We start from the raw sequence: 19,583 nt of genomic DNA, 5'->3' as shown, positions 1-19,583 counted from the left end.
GCAGCAACTCTGCAGCTGTGCCACAGTGCCACCCATATAGTTCTGCCACGTTATGCCAGAATGTTCAGCCACGTTAGCTCAAGCTTGGATGCTGGTAGGCCTAGATCCTCTCAAGCATGAACTGTTCCATTATCTGAAGCATAGTACTCATTTGTGAAAAGTTATAATTTTAACATTTTAATTGAAGGAAGAATATGGAATAACCAGATTGAAGAATCATAAATAATAGCCCAAGAAACATTCCTGCTCAGGGTGAAAATGGACCCAAAACAATTACAGAATTACTGGCGAATGTGCCACTTGGTGGCAATGCTGACAATTTTTCAGTCACTTTGCTGATAGTAATTCATTCACTCTGTGAGCAGGGCACTGTTAATTTTCTAGAGCATCAAAAAGATGCAAAAGTTGTGTTGAAATGGAACATTTTCACTACATAATGGATTTGGATATTAAAAAAGCAATAGAATGAATAAACTGGGTTTATTTCTTGATTTTTCAAAGTCAAATTCACAAAAGAACATAGTATGATTTGAACCCATGCTCATAAGTCATAGGAGCAAAATTAAGCCATCCGGCCTATCTAATCTACTCCGTATTTAATCACAGTTGATCTATCTTTCCATCCCATCCCTATTCTCCCGCCTTCTCCCCGAAACCTTAGACACCCTTACTAATAAATAAACTCTTGTATTCTCTGCATTAGCAGTCCAAGACTCCAAATATGTTAAATTTCAACAACAATTAAACATATAGCTTACAAGTCAGAAGTTTAAATTCCAAAATCAGCAATTAATCATCCATTTACAATAGTGATTTGACAAATATTGTATTATCTTAAAATAATTTCTGCTTCAGAAGCAGAAAGCTTCAACATAAATTAAACAATGGTAGCACAACTGATAATATCATGGAATATGATCAAACACAACTGTAGGAGCCATTTATGCTTAAATTAGTTACTGTCATTGTATTATGGCTATGTTTAATATTTCTAGTTACTGTCTTTTCTGCATGCTTGTGGGTGTGATTTGATAAGTAATGGGGAGTGTCTACATCTGAGCGTAGCCACAGAGATTGTGGGTCAGTTTAGTCTCGAAGGATGGAGAGAATAGTTTTTTACCACAACCACACGGTAACAATCACACGATCTTTACTGTATTGTTTGAAGAAACAGTTGTTAAGAACGAAAAGTTATGAATTACTCTTTTGATTTGTGCTACTTTAATAAAGACCAATTAATCAAGAAACAGCGTTTGGAAGATTCTTTTTTGTTATGTGTGCGAATGCTGTACCTCCATTCCATCCCCGAGAAGTAATGGCTATCAAAGTTGGACTTTGAGAAGGTATAGAAACTGCCATTACAACAACATTCGCACAATGATTTTTTTTAAAGCTAATTTTGTTTAAAAAATCTTATTTATCCTTGAAATATTACTGCTGAGGTGACCCGTTGTCTTGTCAAATACATTTCATTGTACTGTTGACCCTGTGCCAACCTACATATGACAAATAACATTTATTATTATTATAATAGCAGTCATTTAGGTTTTTTTCAATTAACATTTTTTATGCAACATACAGAAATTTCCTGCTTGCCCATATGTAATGCTCAATACAAGCAATCCATCAAAAAAGTTTTTAAAAAAAGGTTCTTACTTTTCTAGTTCCACAACATTAAACTTCCACCAAGTGTCTGGCTCACGAAAACTCATTCTGTAACATCGTTTTTTAGCCTGCGGATGGTAATAGTAAGGAATATCAGGAGGAAGCATTTCATAATTGATTGGTTATGCATATTTTGCAATTCTGTATAAACATTCTCTATATTTGCAATATCAGGAGTATCAATTTTGGCATTTAAACTTTGGACTGATAAGCTCAATTATGATAGCATTAACAACTAAAATCTTCAGATATTATATACGCAAGTATATCAATTCTAACTGTTGCAAATTCATAATTCCAGCTGCACATCAGTTACAAAATGCATGAACTACAGCCAGTCATACTTTTTTTGCATTTTAAATAAAGTTTCTTTGTCTTTCTATGGATGCTAATAAGATTTCTATTAATGGATTGGTTGATTGAAAGATACAGCAAGGAAACAGGCCCTTTGACTCACCAAGTCCACACTGACCGTGCTCTCACTATTTCTGATTTCACATCTGCTCCCGACTTGGGTCAATTTACAAAGGCCAATTAACCAACATACGCACACATCTTTAGGATAGCTGGCAAATGACTACAATCACTACTTACGAATAATCTCAAGTATACACCTTACCATTTCTGCATATGGCTTCATTTCCCATGCTTGGATATTTGTATTATCTATTATTATAGGTGATCTGCCTTCATCCATAAATCTTTTAGCTATTAACAAAAGAGAATATAGATTACATTCAGCTTTGTGCCAATAACAGTTAATCGAAATGAAAAATGCAGTTACATTTCTAGTCATGTAAAGCACAATGCTCTAAAAATTGTTACTTAATTCTTTAATACATTTCTCAACACAATATCTCTGAGTATTTCAATGACCTCCAACAATATTGCACTTATTTCTTTATTGCACGACTCACCCACTTGCAAATCCCAAATCTGAGGTTCAAGGCACTATACATTATTCTGATTTATTAATATATTTATTAATTTGCTTACCAACTTTAATTTTACATAAATAATTATTATCTCTTCACACTGATAGTGAAAGGACAACTATCATTCCATACAGTTACAGTATTCCACATCACAAATTAAAACTTAGTTAAATCATATCTTTGAAGAGGCTCTCATGTATCTACCGTGTTCATTTAAACTATCACACTTCCACTTTGAGGCAGATTTCTGGGCCTGCCATGAAGATGATTTTCTGCTGTATTTCTCAATCAGTTTGCATTCTGCACTTGATACCTATTATCTCAGCTTTTATTGAGTTTTGCTGCTGAGGTTGTAATATGTGTTGATTTCTCGCTATGTATTCTGTTTGTTTTTTGTGTGAAGAGGTTGCTTCATTCACCTCTTTAAGTAACAAAATAACATTTCTTAGAATTGAGATGGCAGATCAACATAGTAAATACTTTGCTCTGCAAATATATAAAACTAGAATTGGGAAATATTACAATTCCTACCTCAATATTAAAGTTGGTTCATTCTATAAATTTGCAATGTATGCACAACTAAAGCAACACGTAGATCACATTGGCAACTCATAGCAACTCAGAACATTTGTTAGAAGTCAAGAGACAGCAGATCAAAATTAAGTAAACAAGATGAATGTTTTTAGTTCTAGACAGAAATTTTGTTCCATAAATATATCTGAAAATGCCACATAAATATATCTGAAAATGCCATTAAATATATAGGCTGAGAATTTGCTGGAAAAGCAATAGAACATAATTTTTTTAAAAGCACATGAGCAATGTTTGTGCTGATGTTAAAAAGGTACAAGCATTATGAGTGATTTAGTCAATTACAGTAAAAGCAGGATGTCATATTATGAAGTGCCATAGAAAGCTGGAATTTAGATTCACAAAAATGTGGAACTTTGCCAATTTTGTAACAAGTTTCAAGGAAGTGATGCATTTCCACTGTTGTATGAACCTACTGTAGAAATGTGGCTTAATGACCCAATTAACACTAAACAATCTTGAAAGTTTCAAACGATAAATGGCTGAAATTGTAGTTAATATCTGAAAGTAATAACTTGTTTCTAAAAGTTTAAAACATATATTTCTTAATTTTTCTTTTGGCCTCTTTGTAGTCTTCATGTAATTTGGGTCCATTTTTTTCTGCGTCCTTTTGCCATTCTCAATCTATTCCCTGTTCATTAATTTAATTGGGGGTTTTTCTCCCCTTGAGATGATAAAGCTAACAATCCCTTCAGGGTAATCTTAAATGCAGTTTTTAAAAGCATATTATAATTCAAATAGGTCTTACTGGATGCCCTATTGATATCACTGAAAATCTTTCTAGCTATCTCCACTGCAAAACTTATTTTTGAGCAAATGGATGAGCAAAGGATAAGAGATGCTGCATGACACCAGATGTCCTACCCCAGCAAATTCTGAGCAATGGTTACATCAAGTGAAAGAGGATAGTTTTGTTACTTCTCTTCAACAAGCCACTTATTTTATATAACCCCCAAATCCGATTTCTTCAAAGACGTCAATATCCATTTCTTGGTTCACTCACCAGAAGGTATAACTGATCAATACAGGAAGGTAGCCGTCCCTCACCAAAGGTTTTTTTCCCCCTTGAGATGATCCAGCTAACTATCCCTTCAGGGTAATCTTAAATGCAGTTTTAAAAAGCATATTATAATTCAAATCTGTGAAAATAGAATTCAAATAATATTGTTTTGTAAATACTGGACGTGCAGTATTTATGAATTAACTTTGCCACCCAAAATCACTTAGAAGCTCAATCACAGGTGAGAAATAAATTTGTCTTTACATCAGATTGCTTTTTATATTAAAAATATTGCATTCAATGAGTAAATAGACAAAGTCCTTTCATTGAATGTTAGATATTAAGACAGAGTTCTCTTACATCAGTTAAAGGGCACAAATTTGGAGGAATACTTGTTCTACATTCCTCCAGCCCAATATTTGTTTGGAATACAAACTGCAGCTGAACCAAGAACGAATAGAGAATCTGAACTAAAATAGTAATCACTTCTACTGCAGCAGCAAATCCAATGGAATTGATCACCACACGAGCAATGCTCAACACATGTTAAAGTTAAATGCTTAAAGTTTACACAATATCCATCTGTGATAGATATATAGGTGAAACTTTGCACTAATGGCCAACTAATCCGTATAGCAAATTGTATTACAATTTTTTTTGAAAGTCATAAAAATATAGTATAGAAACAAACCCTTTGGCCCAATGAGTTCCTGTCGACCATCAATCATCCATTTGTACGAATCTTCTATTGATCCCATTTTTATTTCCCCCACATCTCCCATCAACTTCCTTCAAATGTTATCACTCACTTAAACACTTAAGAGTTCACATTTGGATTTGCTAACAGTAACGCATTCAGGAATATGGCAGAATAGGATTTGGTAGTAGGGCCAAAGTGCAAAAGTACATAAGACGATAAGACATTGCTGCAGAATTAGGCCATTCCGCCGATTCAGGCGACTCTGCCATTCAATATGACGGATCTATTTTTCCCCCTCAACATTCTCCTATCTTCTTAACCTTTGATACCCTTGTAGCGGACACGGAGCTGTCCGTCGAAGAATGAGACAGCACACAAAGTTCGTCCAACACCACTTTAATTCCCTACACCAATCCTCTCTCCCCTGTCTGCTGCGCGCCAGCTTCCCATACTCCCCCGGGGTACCTCGTGACCTCTCCCGAGCCGAAGGTTATGTACTGTGCGTGGTTCACCACCAGGGGCCGCAAAAACCAGAGATGCAAAACCAGAACCAGAGGCGCAAGAATGGACGGGCCGCCGAACGAGGCGGCCAGACCTTGTACTTACGTCCCCGCGCAAAACGGGCTGGCCCTGCAAGGACGAATTAGGTTGGACCCAAGACGGTGGACGCCCCCGACGGAGAGGCTGGCCCTCCTGTACTGGTTCGCTCAGGACCAAATGGGCCGGTTTCAAGCGAGCCACTGATAGTCCCTTGCCGACCCCCCATGTCCAATACAAAAGTCGTGGGCCCACAGCACCTGAAAAGGACCTTCATATGGGCGCTGCAAGGCTGTGTGCATCACGGCCAAGGAAAACATACGAGCTGTTGCTGAGAGCCAGAGGCACATACGATGGAGTGACACCATGCCGAGTTGTTGGGATAGGAGACAGGGCTTCTCCCACAGACGGGAGGCAGCCTCTCCCACAGACGGACCAACATGGATGACGGTCACTCCGGGGCCCAGGCACGGTAAGCGGAAAGCCGTAAACCAATTCCGCCGATGAAGATTGCAAGTCCTCCTTTGGGGCGGTGCAAATCCCCAACAGGACCCATGGTAACTCGTCCATCCAGCCGGGACCGGTGAAGCGAGCCTTCAAAGCGATCTTAAGACGGCGGTGGATTGTTCGAATCCACTCGAACAATCCACCGATCAACCGATTGGACTGGGGGTTGTAAGCCGTCGAGTGGTGGAGCTGAGTCCCCAACAGGCGAGCCATTGCGGACCACAGCTCGGACGTGAACTGGGCACCCCGGTTGGACGAGATGTCCAGCGATACCCCAAAAAGGGCAATCCAATAGGCCACTAGGGCACGTGCACATGACAGGCCCGAGGTGTCAATGAGAGGATTGGCCTCCGGCCACCGCGAGAAACAGTCCACCACTGTAAGCAGATGCGAGATGCCGTGGGACGGAGGCAGCAGCCACACGATATCAACGTGGACATGGTCGAAACACCAGTGAGGCACTGCAAAGTCTTGAACTGGTGCCCGGACGTGCCGCTGAACGTTCGATGTTTGACATGCAATGCACATCCAGGCCCAATGACCGACCTGCTTTCGCGACCCATGCCACACGAATTTTGCAGCAACCAAGACCACCGTCGCCTGGATAGATGGGTGGGCCAAACCGTGAATAGCGTCGAAAACCCGACGACGCCAGGCCGTCGGAACAGGCCACGGCTGCCCCGTGGAGGCATCACACAGGACGGTGATGCCGGCGGGACCAAAAGGAACGTCCTCGAGCACCAGAATGTCATCCATATAAATGAAGATGAAATCGAGCCCCCGCCCCACAGTGTCCATCAGGCGTTGGAATGCCTGCGCAGCGTTCTTAAGGCCAAAATGCACACGCAGGAATTCGAACAATCCGAAAGGGGTGATGGCGGCTTTCGGCACATCCTCCGGTCGCACAGGGATCTGATAATAACCCCTGACCAAGTCGACCTTAGAAAAGAACTTAGCACCACCTTAATCACCACTCTCACCGCCAGTGCCTATAACAATTTCATTTAAATCGCTCATATTTTTAAAATTACAGACGTTTTATACTTCAACAATCTCATTTCTAAAGACCTTCTCCCAAGCACTGCTGTGCGTATGACGTCACCATACGGCAGGCACGGCCTCTCTCTTCACTCGCACACACAAGATGGACGCCGTTAGCGGAGCCGCCCGCCCGCAATCAGGGGCTCCCCTCTCCCCTCGCTTCTCTCTCTCCCCTCTCCTCTCTCCCCTCGCTTCTCTCTCTCCCCTCTCCTCTCTCCCCTCGCATCTCTCCACCCCACAACCGCCGCGAATAATCGCAGCTCGGCTAGGCCACAGCCGCTGCCGCACTGCCCGTCTCCAGCAGTCCACCACAGCCGCCCTGCCCGTCTCCAGCAGTCCGCCGCTCCAGGAGAGTAAGAGTGGGGGGGGACGGAGAGGGTGGGAAGAGGAGAGAGTGGGGGTGGGAGGGAGAGTGGGACTGGGGGGTGGTAGGGAAAGGGGGGGTGGGGGAGAGTAAGAGTGGCGCTGCGGGAGAGAATGGGGGATGTGGGAATGGGCCCAAAAAGTGATCTCCATTTTCATCTAATACTTCTGTGTTCATTAATAACTCAAATTGTGTTTGGCAGTTTATAAATTAACTGTCGTGTATAAAGATCGTGTTTACGACTTAATAAATTTTTAAATTTTCATTTTCATCTAATACTTCATAACTTTAATTGTCTTCCATTTTCATCAAGTACTTCCGTGTTCATTAATAACTGAGATTGTGTTTAGGTGTCCTCTTTTTAACATCATGCCAAGAGGAGGGTACAAACGATGTGCACGTCTCCAATATCTGCGAGAAAGAGAGCGAGACAGAAGCGATAAAGAGACGCAACAAGAAAGAGCTCAACGTATCCAATATCTCCGAGAAAGAACACGAGAAAGAAGGATAAAGAGAAACAAGCGAGAACTGAACGTCGAGAGCATGACCGAGAAAGAGCACAAGAAAGAAGGAATGAAGAGACCCAACAAGAGAGAACTGAACGTCGAGCTTTTAAAGTCCAAAAATCTCATGTCTAAACACCTTTTTCCAAGGGCTGCTGTGCATATGACGTCACCATATGGCACGCACGGACTCTCTCTTCACTCCCACAAACAAGATGGACGCCGTTAGCGGAGCCGTCCGCCCGCAATCACCGCCTTCCCTCTCCCCTCACTTCTCTCCTCTCTCCCCTCACTTCTCTCCCCTCACTTCTCTCCTCTCTCCCCTCACTTCTCTCCTCTCTCCTCTTTCCTACCCCCACAACCGTCGCGAGTAATCCTAGCTCGGCTAGGCCACAGCCGGCGCCGCGCTGCCCGACTCCAGTAGTCCGCCACTCCGGGAGAGTAAGAGTGGGTGGGACGGGGAGGGTCGTAGGAGGAGGGAGTAGGGGTGGGAGGGAGAGTGGGACTGGGGAGGGGGACAGCGGGGTGGGGGGGAGGGGGTTGGTGGTGGGGGGAAGAGAGAGTGGGGTAAAGGGGGTGCTGAGGAAAGGGGAGGTAGGGGAGAGTAAGAGTGTGGCTGGGGAGGAGAGAAGAGGGGGGTGGGTGGAGGAGAGAGTGGGGAAAAGGAGGGTTGGTGGGGAAAGGGCAGGGTGGGGGAAGAGTAAGAGTGGGGCTGGGGGAAGGAGAGAATGGGGGGTGGTGGAGGAATGGGCCCAACTTTGTCTAGTATATATTATAGTACTAAAACTCTCATCTTGTATGTTTGTTCTGTATGTTCCTGTTATTTCTGTGTCCGTTCCTGTATGCCCTTCTTATCGACCAAAAAACAGTACACGACCCGCACAATTTTAGGCCCACCTTACTCACCATTGTCCTGGGGTTTCATTCAAATTGCTCTTGTATTACCTTAATCACCTTTTGCTTGCCATGCTCAGCGTATGACGTCACAATGGGACCCGCTCAAGTGATGACCAATGAGGGAGGGGGGCCCACGATAACCGCGCATTCGCACGTGCACAGACCAAACGGGCCGTCGCCTCTCCCGCTCGGGGGGGGGGGGGGGAATGCGGCACTGTCCGACAGACGGGAGTGCCCGCCAATGAGCGTGCGAGGTGACGAGAGCGCTACTGCTCTCACGTTCCCCCCCCCCCCTCGCACGCCCTCAACCCCGCCGCCGGGAAGTGTAGTCGCCGTTGCCTCTCTCGCTCGGGGCGGGGAGGAGGGGGAGGGGATGCGGCACCTGCCCGACTGACGTTTTATACGTCTCTATAAGATCCCCTCTCATCCTTCTAAACTCCAGTGAATACAAGCCTAGTCTTTCCAATCTTTCCTCATATGACAGTCCCCCCATCCCAGGGATTAACCTCGTGAACCTATGCTGCACTGCCTCAATAGCAAGGAAGGCCTTCCTCAAATTAGGAAACCAAAACTGCACACAATACTCCAGATGTGGTCTCACCAGGGCCTTATACAACTGCAGAAGGACTTCTTTGCTCCTGTACTCAAGTCCTCTCGTTATGAAGGTAAACATGCCATTAGCTTTCTTCACTGCGGCACGGTAGCGCAGCGGTAGAGTTGCTGCTTTACAGCGAATGAAGAGCCGGAGACTCAGGTTCGATCCTGACTACGGGTGCTGCACTGTAAGGAGTTTGTACGTTCTCCCCGTGACCTGCGTGGGTTTTCTCCGAGATCTTCGGTTTCCTCCCACACTCCAAAGACGTACAGGTATGTAGGTTAATTGGCTGGGTAAATGTAAAAATTGTCCCTAGTGGGTGTAGGATAGGGTTAATGTACGGGGATCGCTGGGCGGCACGGACTTGGAGGGCCGAAAAGGCCTGTTTCCGGCTGTATATATATGATATGATATGATATGATACCTGCATGCTGACTTTCAGTGACTGGTGTACAAGGACACCAAGGTCTCGTTGCACTTCCCCTTTACCTAATCTGACACCATTGAGATAATAATCTGCCTCCTTATTTTTGCCGCCAAAGTGGATAACCTCACATTTATCTACATTATACTGCATCTGCCATGCATCTGCCCACTCACTCAACCTGTCCAAGTCACCCTGCAACCTCCTAACATCCTCTTCTCAGTTCACACTGCCACCCAGCTTTGTGTCATCCACAAACTTGCTAGTGTTACTTCTAATTCCATCATCCAAATCATTCATATAAAACAGCACAAAAAATAAGGAAATTTGTGTTTGGTAGATTATTTCTTTGTTGTAACAATGCTTCTTGGCAATAAATCTTATACCGTTGGAAAGCCTGTTTATTTCCCTTTTAAATGGTGCCACATTTGTAAGGAACATGCATTTGTGGGATGAGCAGCAGAGCTGAGTATATGGGTTGCGCCCATGAAAAATTTGCCAAATCTTCTCTGCCAATGCCAAACAGCTTATTCTGCCGTTGCTATTGACACTTGTTTTGAGCTTCTGGTACCCCCAGGTGCTGACAATCAGGTGTCTGATTGGCACCTGATTGGCAGCATCTGTGAGCATGGGCCCTGCTACAGTGGTCAGTAGGTGTCTGCTCCAAGAATCGGCATGCCACGTTTGACTGATCTGGATAGGGCCCGTGCGATAAGGCAACTTCAAGCTGGTGTTCCGCAAAACCAAGTTGCGGCATTATTTGGAGTGAGCCCTAGTACCATCTCCAAAGTGAAGGCCAAGTTCCATATAACAGGGGATGTCAGAGACAGGCCGCGAAGTGGGCGTCCCAAGAAGACGACACCTGAAGAAGACCGTTTCCTCATCCTGTCAGCACTTAGGAACCGTAGGCTGTCTTCTACAGATTTGCAGTCAAGGTTTGCAGGACGATATGGCCGACGGCTCTCTGCCCAGACAATTCGGAACAGACTGCACGCAGCCGATCTCCGATCTCATAGGGCTGCCAGGAGGCCTGCCATGACTGCCCTTCACCGTCAGGCCCGTTTGCGCTGGTGTCGGCAACACGTGCACTGGAACCTGAACATGTGGAGGAACGTTATGTTCAGCGATGAGTCCAGATTCTGCCTACGGCAGTTGGATCATAGGGTCAAAGTGTGGAGAAGACGCGGAGAACGCTATGCTGATTGCTGCACCGATAGAGTGACATCTTTTGGTGGAGGCAGTATGATGGTGTGGGGCGGCATCTCCCTCACTGGAAAAACGAGGCTTGTCATCATTGGAGGCAATCTCAATGCAGAGAGATATCGAGATGAGATTCTGCAACCAGTGGCAATCCCATATCTCCACAGTCCGGGACCGAACTCTATCCTCCAAGATGACAATGCTCGCCCCCACAGAGCAGGGTTTCTCAGAGACTACCTCCAGAATTTGGGAGTGGAGAGGATGGAATGGCCTGCCAGCAGTCCTGACCTCAACCCCATTGAACACTTGTGGGATCAGCTTGGGCGTGCTGTTCGTGCCAGAGTGACCAACACAACCACGTTGGCTGACTTGCGACAAATGCTGGTTGAAGAATGGGATGCCATCCCACAATAGTGTGTGACCAGGCTAGTGACCAGCATGAGGAGGTGCCAGGCTGTTGTGGCTGTGTATGGTTCTTCCACACGCTACTGAGGCTCCTGTTTATTAAATGAATAAATTGTTAAATTGCCAGACTTCAATCATCCAATCCACCAAACAACACCGAACAAGAGTCAATGGCAGAATAAGCTGTTTGGCATTGGCAGAGATTTGGTAGATTTTTCATGGGCGCAACCCACATACTCAGCTCTGCTGCTCATCCCACAAATGCATGTTCCTTACAAATGTGGCACCATTTAAAAGGGAAATAAACAGGCTTTCCAACGGTATAAGATTTATTGCCAAGAAGCATTGTTACAACAAAGAACTAATCTACCAAACACAAATTTCCTTACTTTTTGTGCAATGTTTATATTGTAAATAGTTGTGGCCCCAGCACCGAGCCTAGCGGCACTCCACTCTCCACTGCCTGCCTGCAGCCTGAAATGGACCCGTTTATTCCTACTCTTTGCTTCCTGTCTGCCAACCAATTCTCTCTCCATGTCAACACCCTACCCCCAATACCATGTGCTCTAATTTTTCTCACCAACCTCCCATGTGGCACACTATCAAAGGCTTTCTGAAAGTCTAGATACACTACATCCACTGGCTCTCCTTCATCCATTTTACTTGTCACATCCTCAAAAAATTCCAGAAGATTGGTCAAGCAGAATTTCCCCTTCATAAATCCATGCTGACTTGGACCACTCCTTTTACCGCTATCCAAATGCGCCATTATTACCTCTTTAATAATTGACTCCTGCATCTGGCTAACTGGTCTATAATTCCCCATTTTCACTCTAGCTCATTTCTTGAAAAGTGGGATAACATTATCCTCCAATCCACAGGAACTGATCCCTGAATTTATTGAACTTTGGAAAATGATCACCAAAGCGTCCACGATTTCTTGAGCCACCTCCGTGAGTATCCTGGGATGCAGACCATCAGGCCCTGGGGATTTATCAGCCTTCAGTCCCATCAGCCTACCCAATACTATTTCTCGCCTAATGAAAAAAAAATTCAGTTCCTCTGTCTCCCTTGATACTCTGTCCACCAGTACATCTGGGAGATTGTTTGTGTCTTTCTTAGTGAAGACAAATCCAAAGTACCTGTTCAACTCCTGCCATTTCCTTGTATAATAATACACTTCCATAATAATTTCACCCGTTTCTGCCTTTAAGGGACCCACAATTGTCTTTACTAATCTTTTTCTCTTAACATACCTAAAGAAGCTTTTACTGTCCTTCTTTATGTTTTTCGCCAGCTTCGCTTCGTACCTCATCTTTTCAGCCCATATTGCCCGTTTTGCTATCTTCTGTTCATATCATATCATATCATATATATACAGCCGGAAACAGGCCTTTTCGGCTCTCCAAGTCCGTGCCGCCCAGTGATCCCCGTACATTAACACTATCCTACACCCACTAGGGACAATTTTTACATTTACCCAGCCAATTAACCTACATACCTGTCCTTTGAAAGTTGCCCACTCCTCTGGCTTCCCGCTACTGTTTGCTATCTTATACATCTTTTCTTTTAGTTTTATTCCATCTCTAACTTCCCTTGTGAGCCATGGTTGCCTCTTACTCCCCTTAGAATCTTTCTTCCTCTTTGGAATGAAATGATCCTGCATCTTCTGGATTATGCCCAGAAATTCCTGCCATTGCTGTTCCACCGTCATTCCTGCTAGGATCCTTTTCTATTCGACCTTGACCAGCTCCTCTCTCATGCCTTCATAGTCCCCTTTGTTCAACTGCAACACTGACATTCCTGGTTTACCTTTTCCCTCTCAAATTACAGATTAAAACTAATCAAATTATCGTCACTACCTCCATGCGGTTCCTTTACTTTGAGTTCCCTTATTAAATCTGGTTCATTGGACAACACTAAATCCAGAGGGGGAGGGGAGGGTGCTAGACAAATGCAGAAGTTTGAGGGAGTTTTAAGGGGGGTTGAGGAGGGGATGGAGTAGGTGAGGGGGGGATAAGGGGGGGTTGAGGGGGGATGCAGTGGGCGAGTGGGTCAGTTTGGGGGGGACAAGTGGGGGAGGGGAGGGTGCTAGGCCGATGCAAGAGGGGCTTTGTGTCCATGACTCGCTCTGGCGGCATGGGGCCGAGGTGAGTGGCTCCCTCTCCCCTTCCCTGTCCCCCGCCCATGGCCCTGGGGGACACTCCCCGCCCGGCAACGGGCTTCTTCAGTTGGAGAGGGTTGCCGGGCCTGCAAGATCGTCAGTTGGGGGAGGCTTGCCTCAGGAGAGGCCCTAGGAGAAATTTGGACCTAACGGGTTCACCTCAGTCTAGGTTTTTACTAAAACTCTCATCTTGTGTTTCTGTGTTTGTGGATATATTTGTTCTCGAAATACTGCCAAAACGGTACACGATAGTGCAACAATTCTAGGCCCACCATACTCCCCATTCCCCTGAGGTCTCAATAAATCAAGTTTTGTTACTTTTTAAAAACAATTAACTTAATAAACTTTAATAAATGTGCTCCCCCCCACCCGCCGGGAGGACAGGCGCCCGTCCCGGCCTGCCCCATGCCTGACCTTCCTCCCGTGGTGCAGCACAGCGGCAGAGGGTCGAACAAGATGACCTTCACCACTGTTCGCCGCCGAGCTGCTGCTGCAGGAGAGGTTTCCACCCAACGGGTCCTCGGCTCGCTCTGGACGCCCAGGGCTGACGTGAGTGGCCCCCTCTCCCCTTCCCGCCCTCGCTCACCAACGGCCCCGGGGGACACTCCCCGGCCGGCAACAGGTCCACGGATCGCCAGTTGGGGAGGGTTGCCGGGCTCGCAGGAGAGGCTTGCACCCAACGGGGGTTGCCGCGCCCGCTGGAGAGGTTTACACGGAAGGTTGCCAGGAGAGTTTTGGATCAATTCAGGGAGGGTTGCCGGGCCCGCAGGAGGGGTTTGCACCCAACGGGAGTTGCCGCGTCCGCAGGAGCACCCACAGGAGAGATTTGGACCCAACGGGTCCACGCCCGTCTAGTACACATTAATGCTGAATTCTGATAAAGTGACTCTTCTCAGAGATCCCCCCTGTTTGAAAGTATGATTAAATCAAGAGTCATTGCATTTAGGTTTCTACAAACTGTACCTAATCCGAAACAAAGACCTAATAGCTATGCTGTTCTAAGGGAAAAAAAACATAGATCCAAATCATTGGATATTTCTTTCCGCATGTGTGCTTGCCTATGTATATCCTGCATTATCATTTTTATTTTAAAATTTCCAGCACTGTTCAACATAAAACCGGACGGGAAAAAACAAAAAATTGGATGTATTTCATATTTTGCCAGATTTCAAGCATCTATACTTCTATTCTTTGAATTCCTCTTTGTGGTTCTTCCCTATTATAAAAAAAGCCCAGTTCGTTTTATAGGCTGCCATAAAAATGTTAAACAAAAGGCACTGAAGCCAGATCATAAAACTTTGTGGCAAAACTGAAGCGTTTGTGAAACTCAAATGTAATTGTTTAACAATCAAACAAGCTCTGAAGAAACCATTACCATGATTTCCAGAGCCAAACAAATTACTTAAATTATGTTATGTTAGGGAGGGGAAAGTCTGAGCACAAATGCTTGAAACTCCAACAGTATAAAATGAAGTTAAATGGAGGATCATTTACAATAAGGGGTAAATACCTGACCAATTACCATTCTGAAAATGTTGTCAAACAAAAACAAAGCATAACTTTAACTTGTCTCCATTTTTGGTCAAAGCATAAAGATCCAAGTAGTACATCAGTGAATGAAAATTGAAAAAACTGTAGGTGCTGGAAATCAGAAATTAAAATTTAAAAATTATGAAAACACTCAAGCGGTCAGAGAGCACCGGTGAAAAGAAAAGCAGAGTTAACGTTTGTCAATTGCCAGTAGCTGTGCAGATAAAAGGAAAAGCTTGCAGAAAATTTGGAAAGTGATGAACATGTGAACAACACATAAGATGTGCTACCAGGGGGAAAAACACACTAGACAAGGTTTACTCAAATATTAAGAAGGGTTTCAGGTCAGCACCACTACCACACCTGGGGCAGTCAGATCACCTGTCCATATTCCTAACTCCAGCATACACCCCACTCAGGAGGAAAGCTCCAGTCACCATAAAGACTGTTAAGACATGGCCTGAAGGAGCTTCCTCGCAGCTGCAGGATTGCTTCGAAAGGACCAACTGGGATATTTTTGAGGATCAGGACTTGGAGGAGTACACATCAACTGTACTTTGCTACATCCAAAACTGTGTTGACAATGTCACCGTCGACAAACGCATCCGGTTGTATCCCAATCAAAAACCCTGGATGACAAAGGATGTCAGGTCTCTCCTCAAGGACCGTAACACCGCCTTCAGGTCTAGTGATAGAGCTCTATACAGTGCTGCTAGAACCAACCTGAAGAGAGGCATCAAGGATGCCAAAGCGTCCTACAAGAGGAAGATTGAGGACCACTTTTCCAACAATGACCCACGGCGGGTATGGCAAGGCATCCAGCACATCACCAACTACAAGACCAGCAACCGCACAACTGCCGACGGCGACGCCTCGCCGGCAGAGGAACTTAACTGTTTCTTTGCTCGTTTCGAGGTGAAAGCTACAGTGGCAGACATAACACCCTCTCCAGCACCTGACAGCAACACCTTCACTGTGCAGGAGTATGATGTTAAGCGCGTGCTCAGAGCAGTGAATCCCAGGAAAGCTGCAGGCCCCGATGGTGTGACAGGCAGAGTGCTGAGGGAATGTGCAGACCAATTATCTGAGGTCTTCACAAAAATCTTCAACCTGTCCCTTTTAAAATCCACCATCCCTCCCTGCCTGAAGTCCGCCACAATCATCCCACTGCCGAAAAAGTCTGTCATCAGCGGTCTTAATGACTACCGTCCGGTAGCACTCACACCGGTCATCACAAAGTGCTTCGAGAGACTGGTCCTGCAGCACATCAAAGCCAGCCTCCCACCCACCTTCGACCCACGCCAGTTTGCCTACAGAGCAAATAGGTCTACAGGGGATGCCATCGATACTGCTCTTCACACTGCACTGACCCACCTTGAACACCAGGGGAGCTATGTGAGGATGCTCTTCCTCGACTTCAGCTCTGCCTTTAACACGGTCATCCCGAGCAGACTGGTCACCAAACTTTCCGACCTTGGATTTTCCCAAACCATCTGCCAATGGATCAAGGACTGCCTGACCAACCGCCCCCAGACCGTCAAAATAGGCCCTCACCTCTCCTCCACCATTACACTGAGCACCGGCTCACCACAGGGCTGTGTGTTGAGCCCCATCCTTTACTCCCTCTACACTCACGACTGCGCCCCCACCCATCCCACCAACACCATCATCAAGTTCGCGGATGACACGACTGTGGTTGGACTCATCTCAGAAGGAGATGAGACAGCCTATAGGGATGAAATCCAAAGGCTGGCAGCATGGTGTTCAGTGAACAATCTGGTCCTGAACTCCTCCAAAACAAAGGAACTTATAATTGACTTTAGAAAAACCAGTGTAGATTACGACCCACTCTACATCAATGGGGTCTGTGTGGAAAGGGTACCAGCTTTCAGGTTCCTGGGTACGCACATCGCAGAGGATCTTACCTGGTCTACCAACACCATCACCACAGTAAAGAAGGCACAGCAGAGACTCCACTTCCTGAGGATCCTCAGGAAAACCAACCTGCAGGAGAAGCTCATGTTGTCCTTCTATCGCTGCTCCATCGAGAGTGTGCTGGCATACTGTATAACCACATGGTATGCCAGCTGCTCAGAAAAGGACAGGAAGGCCCTTCAGAGGGTCATCACGACGGCCCAGAAGATCATCGGCTGCTCACTGCCCTCCCTGGAGCACCTGTTCAGCCTACGCTGCCTCAGTAGAGCAGGCAAAATAATAAAAGATCCATCCCACCCCGGCCACCGTCTGTTTGTTCATCTGCCCTCTGGTCGACGTTTCTGGTCGATCAAATCCCGAACAAACAGACTTAAGAACAGTTTTTACCCCAGGGCCATACGAGAACTGAACACTACCTTTGCACTAGGCAACACCGTTAAAAAATCTTGTACTTAATATAATTGTATTTAATTGTATTTATGTATTTATTTGTTTTTGCATTTATTGCATATATGTTTGTACGCACCGTCAGGATTGGCTATTTTTTAATTTCGTTGTACTCGTTGCAATGACAATAAATGAATATTATTATTATTATTATTATTATTATTATTATTATGAACTTCATAGCGAGAGATCATGAATCAAGTGAGAATGGCTGATACCTTCATCAAGTTAGCCAACACAAATTAGAAATTTGTATCTTAAATTAGAAAATATTGTGGATAAAGCTCTTAAAACTTGCATATATCAATCCATCAACTATTCATAAATATAAAATTTCAAGATTCATTTACACTGTAGTTGAAATTTAATTGTGACCTCCCAATCCACTGAAAAATACTTGGAATTTTGAACTCCAGCTTTTTTTTCAGTAGCCTAATGTTCACTTTTTACACTGTTAAAGGAAATTGCTTGAGACTTGCAACTTGAGATATATTGTATAAAATTTTCCTTTGTGTAATCCATAAATGTTTATCCTTTAGGAATCAAATAGGTACAATTACCTCACACGTTTATCTGACTGTTTTGAATCAATACTAATACAAATGAGAGGGCAATATCTGGCGAGTTATTAAATGAAGCGGCATACCTCTGTTCTGATTCCACTCATGAGCTGCCACGAGGAAACTGGGGTCAAAGCAGTAACCGCCGTTCTGACAGAAATAATCATCTGTGCTCAAGATCACACCAGTAGGACACTGATCTAATAGCAACCTGTATAAAGAAATACACAAAATTAACTATATTGGTTATTTGATTGCACTCCCAAATATAATCCAAGTATATACTAAACATCGGCACCTTATGCATGCAATAAATATGGGGTGATTTATTGTAAATTTTGAATCTTTCATCACTGAAGAAAAATCCAGAGATGCTGTCTGACCGGCTGAGTTACTCCAGCTTTTTGTGTCTATCTTCAGTTTAAACCAGCATCTTCCTACACAGTGACAATACAAGAGTTTGGTCGGGATATTTCGCAGATTAGAATAGACAAATTAATTTTGGACCAGAGGCTGAAATGCAGGCAAGAAGCATTCTCCAACTATTTGGTTTTATAATGAACAGATAAACTAGAAATGTATAATGAATATTCTTGGGCAAAGCATTTGTCATATTGGCAAACCTCATTCATAGTAAATTGAAGGCTACACATATTTTCTGACTCTATTCCCAAATCCTTACTTTAAAAGCAATCAAAGACCGAGCCTTTATACCTGCTGAATAGAACTCGACTGAACAGAGGTCCAACATGCTGCTGTTCCGCTGTTACTCCAGTATTTTGTGTCTATTTAATCTTTCCTCATTTAACAGACCCATCATCACAGAAACCAATCTGGTGAATCTTTGCTGCACACCCTCGATTGTTCTTATATTCTTTTAACGTTAAGAGATTGAAACTATGAACAATATTTCAGGTGTATCACCAATGCCCAATTACTGTACAACCTAATTCCTAGAGGTCATTTTACAATGTTATTGTTAACCCCTTTTCACAGCACCTTATAGACTAACCGTTGCAATTTTTGATCAATATTGGTACCTCACTCTTCATCTCTCTTATGCCGATGGGCCATGCTCCTGATTCAACCTGCACTCCCCTGAGGATCCATAACACTCACCAACACCCAAAAAGGAAAAACAAATTTTTTAAACCTGCAGAAACTAAAAATGTGAATGAAAAACTGAAAGTGCTGGAAACACTCAGCAGGTCATGCCACTTCTGTAAGTAGAGAAGCAGAGATACCAATTTAGGGCAGAGGCTCTTCATTGCAACCAGAAAGAAGATTAAAAAGAGTAATTTTAAGTTGCAAAAAAATTGGTGGGAGGAATGAAGCAGAAAGAGAAAATATCTGTGATAAGCTGAAAAGGGCAGTTGGAAGATAATTATGCTTCTTTGTGTTACCAAACACAGAATGTGGGATACACCTAGTAGTTCTGGCTGAATTATTGGAGAAACAAAAATTGAGCCAAAATCATAGATGGATGATAATACAGCAAAAATTGCTCATTCTAAGACAGAATTTTTTTTTTTTAATTAAGATGGAGAATTTGAGATCGAGTCCAAAAGGTTGCAACATGTCTA

At 44.3% G+C, this 19,583-nt stretch overlaps 1 protein-coding gene across 1 annotated transcript in view; it reads right to left on the bottom strand.

Annotated features, from left to right (window-relative positions):
• Positions 1-19,583, bottom strand: part of LOC144595188 (NEDD4-binding protein 2-like 2) — a 37,314-nt gene that overhangs the window by 4,073 nt on the left and 13,658 nt on the right. The window contains exons 4-6 of the mRNA XM_078402356.1: positions 18,087-18,211; positions 2,285-2,373; positions 1,657-1,733 (exon numbers count right to left, since the gene is read on the bottom strand). Coding sequence (XP_078258482.1) covers positions 1,657-1,733; positions 2,285-2,373; positions 18,087-18,211 — 291 coding nt within the window. The remainder of the gene's footprint in view (positions 1-1,656; positions 1,734-2,284; positions 2,374-18,086; positions 18,212-19,583) is intronic.

Source organism: Rhinoraja longicauda, chromosome 7 (assembly GCF_053455715.1).
Source record: "Rhinoraja longicauda isolate Sanriku21f chromosome 7, sRhiLon1.1, whole genome shotgun sequence".
Taxonomy (NCBI): Eukaryota; Metazoa; Chordata; class Chondrichthyes; order Rajiformes; family Arhynchobatidae; genus Rhinoraja; species Rhinoraja longicauda.
The sequence above is the reverse complement of the archived record's forward strand: the minus strand, read 5'-3'. Positions and strand labels throughout refer to the sequence as shown.